General features: G+C 36.2%; 1 protein-coding gene across 2 annotated transcripts; it reads left to right on the top strand.

Annotated features, from left to right (window-relative positions):
• Positions 1-1,854: 1,854 nt before the first annotated feature.
• On the top strand, positions 1,855-5,282 carry LOC112039599 (uncharacterized). 2 transcript variants are annotated; one of them, XM_024072489.2, is made up of 7 exons: positions 1,858-2,353; positions 2,458-2,668; positions 3,282-3,352; positions 3,444-3,521; positions 3,978-4,065; positions 4,241-4,296; positions 4,382-5,282. In XM_024072489.2, the coding sequence occupies exons 1-7, from the start codon at positions 2,050-2,052 to the stop codon at positions 4,456-4,458; spliced, it is 885 nt and encodes a 294-aa protein (XP_023928257.1). In that variant the 5' UTR covers positions 1,858-2,049; the 3' UTR covers positions 4,459-5,282. The 2 variants fall into 2 exon arrangements, with proteins under 2 accessions (XP_023928258.1, XP_023928257.1); XM_024072490.2 differs by lacking the exon at positions 3,444-3,521 and having other exon boundaries at positions 1,855-2,353.
• Positions 5,283-11,091: the final 5,809 nt, after the last annotated feature.

Genomic DNA, 11,091 nt, shown 5'->3' on the forward strand with positions numbered 1-11,091 from the left:
CACTACCATTGCTCTGAACTCGTTGGTTGCACCACTCCCTATTCCCAGACAAAATTGATTGTCTTGTTTTTTACCTCTCTCTGTTTTTCACTACTCTTATCTGGATAAAGATTAAGTCTCTCCATCACCTACTTTTATGGCATACATTTGGTGGTCCCAACCCATTTTATATTTTTTGGGTGAGATGCTATCCTAGCAGGACATCCCTCCCCAAAGAAGTTTGAGCGGGAACACCAAATTAGACCTCCTCTTTCTCCCCACAGCTAGACCACACCCTCTGAATCCCTTGACTTATGGCCCACCTCCCATGTATTGACTAGGTACAAGTAGGTGGTACCTTGGCTCTTTGTGCATGCTCCACTCCGTTTGAATTTGTTTCTTTCTGGCCTTTACACCATTTTTATTGTCTCTGTGTTTGTTTGATTCTGCTGTACGTTTTGATTGGTGTTTATCTCTTGTGGCGTGAAGGATATGTGGGTTTTTGGGCTCATGTTCCCTGCTTTTCATCCTTTCCTTCGACTGGGTATTGCTTAGGTGAAGGTCCTCACCTTCCTACCAAGCCCATGTTCTTTTCTTTCCTATGTTTCTGGGCCTATTAGCTATGGATCCTGCCATACCACCTTATCGTTCCTGCTATAGCATTACCTTTATTTTATTTCTTGCTACTTGTGGGCTTATGGGTTGATGCTCCTGCCATGCTAGCCCACTTTCCACATCTTTACCTCTTTTGGGCTTTATTGGCCAACATTCTTGTTGTGCCAGCCCATTTCATTCCTTGGCTTCCTCGGCACATTTACTTCCTCTTTACCTCTTTTACTCCCATGTCAAGCATCTAAATTAAAAATAAAATAATTTAATTTCTCAATTTTAATTTTAATTGAAAAAAATAAAAACTTTGTTAGTTAAAAAGATAGAGAAAAACAATTTGTAGTAACTTTTTCAACTTTTCTTGAACTTTCTTGGCAACCAAACACAACATCACAAAAATCAAATTTACTAATCTTTAATTGTGGTAGGCACAAAAATCAACCTAATACTATATTAAATAAAGAAACCCTTAGAAACCCCAAAAACCCAAATCAAAACCCCAAGGTCCCTAAACCACTGACAATCAAGATTAAAATCTCTCTCTCTCTCTCTCTCTCTCTCTCTCTCTCTCTCTCATAGCCAAAAACCCAACTCTTCTCAATTGAAGATCACTACTTGGTTTGTTGGAAATGGGTTTATTACTAAGTTTATGAGTTTGATTTACTAGAGGTTCCGATGTTTTTGGTAGGGGATAGGGATTTTGTGTGTGTTTCTGCATATTATTTGCTAAGAAAATGCAAGAAAAGAAAACAAAATCTTGATTTTTTAATTTTCTAGGCAACCAAGTTGCAGAAGAACATGTTAGTCTATATTCTTTTGACAAAATAATATAAAGGAAAAAAAATTTAATTAGAGAGGCTTACTTGACATTTTTATTTATTTTATTTGAAATGCTTACTCGATATTTTTAAATGCCAAATAAATTTTTTTAATATTATTTTAATGGTCAAAAAAACTGTAAACTTACCCAAAATATAAGAGAAATGTTATACAATGACATATTATTATTGGTGGTCCAATATAGCAAAAAAAGTAATTTTAGTTGGTTTAAATTAGAACCAATAACAAAAAAAAAAAAAAATAATTTAAGTGGTATGTAAAAATTAGAACTAATAACAACTAAACTCTATAATTTGTTGTGAAAATACACAGGTAACACTTCTAAAAAAAAATGTAATGAATAAAAATGTTTTTTTCCCCAAAAAAAAAAAAAAATTTACTAACAAAAATAAAAACAGACACATTAACCAATCACACTATCAGCGTTTCGAAATTTGAAATTTAAAATACGTGACCGTTGGGAATTCTCCCGAGGACAACCTGCGAAGTTAGAAAACCCACAATCAAAATCGAGTTTAAACTTGATTTGCCCACATTACCCAATCAGCACCGTCTTCTCATTCGATTGAACTTTGTCTGAATCCGTGCCTATCTTCCCATTCGATTGAACCAACCACAACAATGGGAAGGCTTGGAACAAGTGATTACGAAGACCTCCGAAATGCAAGAATCTTGGAAAATCAGGCTCGTATGGCCTCACTTGGACTCCACAAAACTGCTTCCGAGCTCCGCTCAATCGCTTCCTCTGTAAAACCCACCAATCTTAGAAAACACAGTAAAAAGGACTACACACTCACGCCACTACGTCGCTCGGATCGCTTAAAGCATTCCGATCATCGCTTAAAGCATTCTTCAACTGCCACCGCCAACAAGAGGCCGAACCGCGTTTCTTTGCGCCGGTCCGATCGCTTGAGAGGAAAAGAAGGTGCGTAGATTTCTTTGTTATAAAGAAAATGAAGTTTGAGTCGTTAATGTAATATAACTATTTGGGTTGTTTTGTACTAATTAACGGGAATGTTGGGAAAGTAGGTGGTGTTTCAGAGGAGAGTGTAGAAGAAAGTGAAGAGAGTTATGTTACTACTCCTAGTAGTGAAGAGAGGAGGCCTGCCAACATGCCTTTGGTGAAACTGGGTGGTTTGGAGATTCAGCTTTCGCCGGAATATTCTGCCCAACGCTGCAATAGCAAAGGAAGGGGCAGTCTCTATGACCCTGTCTATGGAATTTGCTGCCACTTCTGCAGGTTTTGTTTATGCCCTTATAGTCTCTGTCTCTCCATTATCAATCAATTTTGATTAGTGTTCAAAATTAATTAGCATGTGTTTCATTGTATACTTCTTTTTTTACATATAATTGAATTTGAGTTAGAAATACCTGGAATGCACAAGTCATTAGAATTAGTTGTTTTGTGTTAATGGATGATGAATTTTTCTGATATCGTCAACATAACCATGATAACCATCTTACTTCTCTTTTTTCAATCAATTTTGTTCTGTTATTTTAACTGCCTCCTCAATTTTTTCATAGGGTCTCAATTAGTTCCCTTATTCATTGTTGTGAACTATTTCGCTTTCTGACAATTTAAATTAATTAATTGATTTATTTTCAAAAGCACTAACCATGTGTTTGGTTGTGCACTTTTTTATGGAGACTATAATAGCATCCGAGTTAAAATGCAAGTCATTTATAGTTACAAAATTTGTTGTGACATTTTGGAAATATTAGGATAATTGTTTTGCATAGTTGGTTTCAGATTTAGTGTCCCTTGCTTTTAATTTTGCAGTATATTTTTGTCTGAAATGAAGTGGTGATTGGAGATTATATGTCATTGTGAATCCAAAAACACGTAATTGCAGGCAAAAGAAACTGTGTGGAGAAGAAGATTGCAAGAGATGTAGTGATCTTGATATGGATGAGCCCTGCATAGGTTAGTTTTATTTCTGAAATCACTTTCTGCAATCTAAACAGTAAACATTCCATTCAATGGCTTTGACATTCCTGGAACACATTCGAATCAGGTAAGACGGATTGTTCAGCTTGTCATTCTAGTAATGGTGTTCTCTGTCGAGCCTGTCTCATGGTTAGGTATGGTGAAGGTAAGTCCCAAATATAAAGAATTAAGGAAAATGTTTCATATATCAGATGAAAGTAAACAATTTAGAAGTTCATTAAAATGAAACTCTTTTATCTAAAGCGAGTATCCTTTGCTTTTTCCCCCCCATGACAAAACAATGGATATAACATTAGCCCCACAAATCATGCAATCATAATGAGTTGAATTTACACATGAAGCAGTCACCAATTTTGTGTTCCATATCTTGTGACTGAGTGGACTCATTTTGTTCCACTTAGAAGCATCAGATATGAGGTGACTGACCTGTACTTGGTTGAATATTTTTTGCAAGAGAGGGAAAAGCAAATGAAATAAAAGTCGGTGGCTCTGGGGTTATAAAATTTTATGGTGATCTTGCAAAATAATTTACTTTGTATTTGCAGAGAGGAGAGACTTTGAAATAATTACATTTAACATTTATGTTTTAATGCTTTGTTAGAGATGGATGAGGTGAGAAAGGACAAAGAATGGATGTGCCCACATTGTGTGGAAGAAAAAGGAATTAACCCTTATTGGATATGTAACAGGTACGAAAATCACTCTATGAAAATTGCCTTCAAGTTTCAATTATTAGTCATCTCAATCTGTTGCTGTCTGTCATCGCATTTTAGCCAATATGATCATATCCAAATGGTTTTGCAGAATCATTTTATAAGCCTTTTTTATGGACTGATCGAAGATTTTCATGTTTGTTTTGGATAGTTCACTTTGCCTAAGGAAGCGGAAGATGGCTCCAACTGGCATTGCAATATTCAGAGGTTTGTCTAATTTTCTACTATTAAATGTGTAGTATATTTCTCATAGTTATTGCTAAACTTACTTACAATTGTATTGACATCAAAGCTCGGGAGATGGGGTACAAATCTGTAGCACATTTACTAATGGATGAGCTTCAACGAACAAACAAGGTGATTGCGTGAAGATAAGGAGGATGTTCTTTGTTCAAGATCATGAAGTATTAGCTAGAATAGAGAAAACACGTGCAATTGAAGAATAGAACTGGCTGTTCTTGCTTCTAATGCCCATTTTAACATCAACTATTTTGTTCCTGTAACAAAAATTAGGTCCTGGTATTTTGTCCATTTTCAACTGAAATGATACTAGTTGATTTTATCCTCACAAAAACGTGTGTCTATATGCATGGTAGCAATGACTCATAAATCTACTCACGGATCCAAATGACTGTCATAAATCTACCTAGCAGGCTATATGATGTCCCGTTAAGGTTGAAGCAGTCCACCACATGGAAATTGAATGCAAAACTTCTTGAATGCAGAATTGTAGATGTAGTGCGGCTGAGTTAGGGCACAAGATTTGGCGTTTGGATGTGCTATGACTATCTTGCCAGTTGCCATGGTAACCATTACCAACAAAAAAAGGCAATGATGCATGCCATCTCTTTCAATTTTCGTCCATGGAATACTACATTTATTTGGTAAACTGAAGTTGCCATAAAAGACGAGCTATATTATAAATTTTTTTTTTTATATGAAAAAAGGGCAATGAGTATGTTGTCAAGCCGTTTGCAGACCAGAAAGATTGAAATGAAATGAATCAAGCATTGAACAGGCAAATATGGCAAAGTAGTTTGGGTACAGGGGAGGTACTAGAAGATACTGTGTTCTACAACTACAAGTCCTCTAGTGCACAGCTTCTATGATGATTGTATGAATATGATTACCAATATGCATTTGTGTATGTTATAATATATTCCAAAAATAAACAGATTGCATTAGCCCGATTACATTTTGTCTTGGAGAATTGAAATCAATTATTGGCACCTACGGTCATTTTTTTTTTCCCTAAAATGAGTCATGGAAAGGAAATTCAAGGTTCTGTGGAGAATTAACCCATAATTGTAATGAATACAACCAAACTTCTAGCCTAACCAAGTAGCTTGTTCTGAAGACTTTCGATTGCAAGAAAATAGTATAACGGGTTTGAAAGAAAAAAAAAATACGGTTCTTTTTTGGTAAATGTAAAAGAATGGTCCATGAATGAGCTTACGTAGAAAAAAGTAACCACCAAGTGTGGCCTAGTGGCTTGTTCACCATTGGGTAAGGCTCTGGGTTTGACTTGGTTTGCTCCCCAGTTTGAGTCCCAGCAATTGCAACACCTTGCGGCCAGCGGCAGGCTCCCACTGCGAGTGGGGATTAGTCGAGGTGTGCGTAAGTTGACCCGGACAATCGTGGGAAACCAAAAACAAATATGTAGAAAAAAGTTGTTATGCATATGTCTTCCCCAAAATGCCATGTGTAGTAAAAACAGGGAGAGTTTCATTGTAGTAAGGGACTATGGGGGCCTTTTGTGGTGTAAAAGGAAAAGATTCTTGAAGATTCTGACAATCTTATTGATTATTGAGAGAGAATAATATGAAAATCTGTTACAAATAATTAACAAACTACTCTATATATACACCGAGAACAGAGGCTAATTTGCCGCCTAAAATAACTAACAAAGTCTTAACTATGCAACCAATCAATGCTTGACACCTGTTTCCACTAACTTCTTCTTTCTTCTTTCTTCTTTCACTGGCATGTGTAATGGCTTTGTTACTCCCTACCATTTTCTTCTTTACTTTACACTTGCCACTATCGTTTACTATAGCATGTCGTTTGTTGGCTTCTTCAACTTCAACACTCCCCCTTAAGTCCTGAGCCTTAAGGTCAGTGACTTGAAGTGAAGAATTTCCCTTCAATTGCCTTGGTACAAATATATCTTTTAATCCTAGCTTCTCAAAAAGTCTTGTAAAAGAGCTGAAGCCTAAAGCTTTGGTAAATATATTGGTTACTTGAGCATTTGTGGCCACATGAAAAGTCTTAATCATCCCTTCCAAAATCTTGTCTTGAACCAAGTGGCAATCCATTTCAATATGTTTAGTCCTCTCATGGAAGACTGGATTAGCAATTATATACAATGCTGCTTGATTATCACATAATAACATAGTTGGTTTAGGATGTTTAATCTTCAAATCTTTGAGCAGTTGCAGCACCCAAGTTATCTCACATGTTACACTGGCCATTACTCTATACTCGGCTTCTACTGAGGACCTTGAGACCACTCTTTGTTTCTTTGATCTCCATGATATCAAGAATTCTCCTAGATAAATTGCATAACTTGTCAATGATTTTCTCTTGTCAGGGCATCTAGCCTAGTCTGCATCACAAAAGGACTTAATATGCAAATTAGAGTTACTAGAGAAGAAAATTCCTTTTTCTAGTGACCCTTTTATGTACCAAAGCACTCTGTGGGCTGCAAGCAAGTGAGGTTTCCTTGGCTGTGATACAAACTGACTTAACCTATGCACAACATAAGTGATGTTAAGTCTTGTTAGAGTTAAGCACAATAGCCTTCCAATTAACCTCCTGAACTGACCAGGGTCTGTATGTGGCTTGCCTTCATACTTAGACAGCCTTAAATTTTACTCCATAGGGAACTTTACAGCTTTAGAACCAATGAAACTAGTGTCCTTCAAAATCTCTAAGGCATATTTTCTCTGGTTCAAACTTATACCTTCATCACTTCTAGCTACCTTAAGTCTTAAGAAATATCTTAGTGAACCAAGGTCTTTCAACCCAAACCTGTCATCAAGCAACTTCTTTAAACTATCAACACATATAGGGTTATTCCTAGTAAGCAGTATATCATTCACATAGACCAACAACACTGTAAAAGAAGACCCTTGAGTGTGAGTGAACAAAGAATAATCAGATTTAGATTGAACAAATCCCATATGCAGAATGGTGGTTGGAAATTTCTCAAACCATTGCCTTGCAACTTACTTAAGGCCATAAAGACTTTTGTTCAATTTGCAAACCAAATTATTCCCCTTGCTGTGAAAACCAGGTGGTAAGCACATGTAAACATCCTCAACTAAGTCACCACGCAAAAATGCATTGTTGACATCCATTTGGTAGAGGAACCACGCTTTCACAATAACCAAAGAAAGAACAATTTTGACAGAGACAGATTTAGCTACTGGGGAAAAGGTTTCTAAATAGTCTAAACCATGTTTTTGTGTGAATCCCTTGGTAACTAAACGTGACTTATACCTTTCGATAGTGCCATTTGGAAGGTATTTAATTCTGTATACCCATTTACAACTAATGGGGGACTTACAGCAGGTAATTGAGTTAAAGTCCAAGTATTATTAACCTCTAAAGCCTCAATTTTTTTGTCCATGGCAGCCCTTCATTCAGAAAATTGAACTGCCTAATTAAAAGAGACAAGTTTTGATGGAGTTGTGGTGACTGCCGTGACAAAAGAATGAAAAGTGGGACCAAGATGAGAGTAATCCAAACAATTTGAAATGTTATATGGCAAACTAGAACCAGGCTTGGCACTGACAGACTTGTAGGAATATTCAGAAAGATAAGGTGGAGGATTATAAGGTCTAGTAGACCTTCTTAAGATGGGTTAAGGAGGAATAGGTGAAGGAGAATCAGATGGAATAGGATCAGATATTGAATTAGAAGGAATTAACTCAGTGGAAACAGTAGGTTCTGTATAAATTGTAGTGGAGGTACCTAGGAAATTAGTACTAGTTTTAGTGGGGATACTAGGTGAGGGAGGAGTAACTAATGGCTAAATTAGGGGTAAGGATGAGTCTGAGGCAAGAATAGAGGTAGGATTATTTGAGGTAGACAAAATCATCTAGATAGAAACCTAAAGGTTAAGAAGAAATGACATCTGGAAAAATATGCTCATAAAAAATGGCATCTCTACAAATGTGAACAAAATTTGATTCAAGATCCAAAACCTTGTAGCCTTTTATGCCATAGGGATAGCCTAAGAACACACACTTTCTTGCCCTAGGTGCAAATTTGTTCCTATTATGAGGTAAGGTAGAAATGAAACACAAGCATCCAAAACATCTAAGATGATGATAGGAAGGTGGAGAGTTAAAAAGAAGCTTATAAGGACTTTTATATCTGAAATATTTTGAGGGAATTTTGTTGATTAAATGTACTTTTGTTAAGATACAATCACCCTAGAAACACAAAGGAACTTTGGACTGAAACTTTAAAGCTCTTGCAACATTAAGAATGTGTTGATGCTTCCTCTCAACAACCTCATTTTGTTGAGGAGTATCAACACATGATAATTGGTGCAAAATGCCATTGGAGTGAAAGAAATATTTTAAGTAAAATTTAGTACCATTATCACTCCTAATGGTTTTGATTTTGCTATTGAATTGAGTATTCACCATAGTTGCAAATTGAGGAAGAAAAATTTGAGTTTCAGATTTATGTTTAAGAAGGTAAACCCAAGTACATCTAGCGAAATCATCCACAATAGTCAAGAAGTATTTAAAACCATCAATAGTATTAGTAGCAAAAGGACCCCTTAGGTCACAATGAATCAATTCAAAAGGTTTAGATGATACATGAGTACTAGGAGTAAAAGGAACTAAGGAAGGCTCTTTTGCTTTGGAAAATGACAAACATCACAACAACGTGTTTTATTGGAAACATCAAACTGTACAACTTGTTTCAACAAATGAAGTTTTGAATGAGCGGGATGACCTAGTCTATGGTGCCACAAATCTGAAGGACGAGATGTGATTAATAGTAGCAGCAAGAGCAGATGCAACTGTTCTAGAATTTGAGTCTTGTAGCAAATACAATCCATTGTTTTCCTTACCCAAACCAATCGTGCTCCATTGAGCAATGTCTTGAATGAAACAACAATCACCAAGAAAGATGAGGCAACAAGAAAGATTTTTGGTGAGTTAACTAATTGATATCAAATTAAAACTAAAAGAAGGAACACACAAAAACATTAGTGAGAGTAAGTGTGGAAGAAACTTGCACTGTGCCTACATGTGTGATTTAGGCTTCTTCCCCATTTGTCAAATAGACACAAGTTTGGACTATAGAAGTAATTGCAGTGAATTGAGCAAAAAAAAAAAATGGAATGAGAAATATTGGGTGGAGTCCAACATGGATTACCTGAAAAATTAGATGAACAAGAAGGTGAAGTGGAGGTGGAAGTTGAGATTTGTGGAATGGAAGAATTTGGTGCCATGATAGAAGCAACTTGATGGGCAGCCTGAGTACCATTACTTGATCTAGGAGCTACATAATTCTTCAAAAAGTTAAGGAACTACTCACATTGGGCTTGAGAAAGAGGGCATTGAGACAAGGAAGTTTGCGGACTAGCTTGCAAATGAGAACCCCTAAATAATGACCAAGAAAGTTCTGTAAGGTAGGAACAATGTTAGATTGAGCACTAACATTAGGCAAAACACTAGTAGGTAAAGCACCAACAATAGGTAAACCAACATTCAGTGGTGAAGGAAAACTATCCAATCCAAAGTTTCCAGAGGGCAATATTGCAAAAACTTGATTTGTCATAGCTTTGTTACCTCCTTTTGGTTTATAACCTGGAGGATAACCATGAAACTTATAGCATTTATCTACTATATGACTAGTGAGACCATAGTATGTGCATACATGTCTTTCTTTCTTAGAATTAAACCCTTTTCCACCATGATTATGACCTTGATTACCATGAAAACCTTTGCTATTACTCACATATATAGCAACAACATTTGCAAATTGAATCATGTTGAAACCATGACCAATACTCCTTTTCTCTTCTTACAAAATCAAAGAACATACTTTGCTAAGAGAGGGAAAAGGCTCAATTAATAGAATTTGACCAATGATATTCCCATAGCTATCATTCAATCCCATCAAAAAATGAAATACATGCTCCCTGAGCATTCAATTGAGAAGGCTTTGATCTACAAGTGCAAGCACAAGTGCAAACTGTGAAAGGTTGATAATTGGAAAATTCATCCCTCAAAGTTTTGAACTTTGTGAAATAAGAACTCAGTAAGAGTGATCCTTGTGAAAGATGAGAGATCTCCTTTTGAAGCTCAAAAAGCCTTGGAGTATTGCCTTGAGAGAGCTTGTCCTTGAGGTCAATCCATAAGTCCTTTGCAGTATTGATATACATGACACTTGCTTTAAGCTCCATGCTAAATGAATTTGTTAACCATGAAAGCATCGTAATGTTACATCTACTCCAAGAATTGAACAATGGAGAAGATGGATCTAGCTTAAGAGTCAATCCATTCACAAAGCCAAATTTGTTTCTGGCACTCAAAGCCAAGAACACAGATCTTGCCCAACTCATGTAGTTCTCAGGACCAATTAGAGGCTGTGATGTGAGAACAAGACCAGGATTCTCATTCGCTAGGAGAAAGAAAGGATTGTTTGTAGATTCATCTGCCATTACTACACTTTAAGAAGGCACTAAATGTGTAGTTTGAGATTGAGTGTTGTTTGTGGAATTGGAAAGCCATGAACAAGAAAGAAAATCTCAAGAAGCTCTGGTTTTGTAAATTCAAGCTTTGTTTGGAAACTAAGAAACAAAAGGAAAATGCTCTGAAACAGAAACAAAATGCTTTGATACCATGTAAAAGGAAAAGATTCTTGAAGAAACTAAAAATCTTATTGATTATTGAGAGAGAATGATATGAATTTTGTTACAAATAATTAACAAACTACTCTATATATACACCGAGAACAGATTTCGATTTGCCG

This window comes from Quercus suber, unplaced genomic scaffold (assembly GCF_002906115.3).
Source record: "Quercus suber isolate HL8 unplaced genomic scaffold, Cork oak 2.0 scaffold_325, whole genome shotgun sequence".
Lineage (NCBI taxonomy): Eukaryota > Viridiplantae > Streptophyta > Magnoliopsida > Fagales > Fagaceae > Quercus > Quercus suber.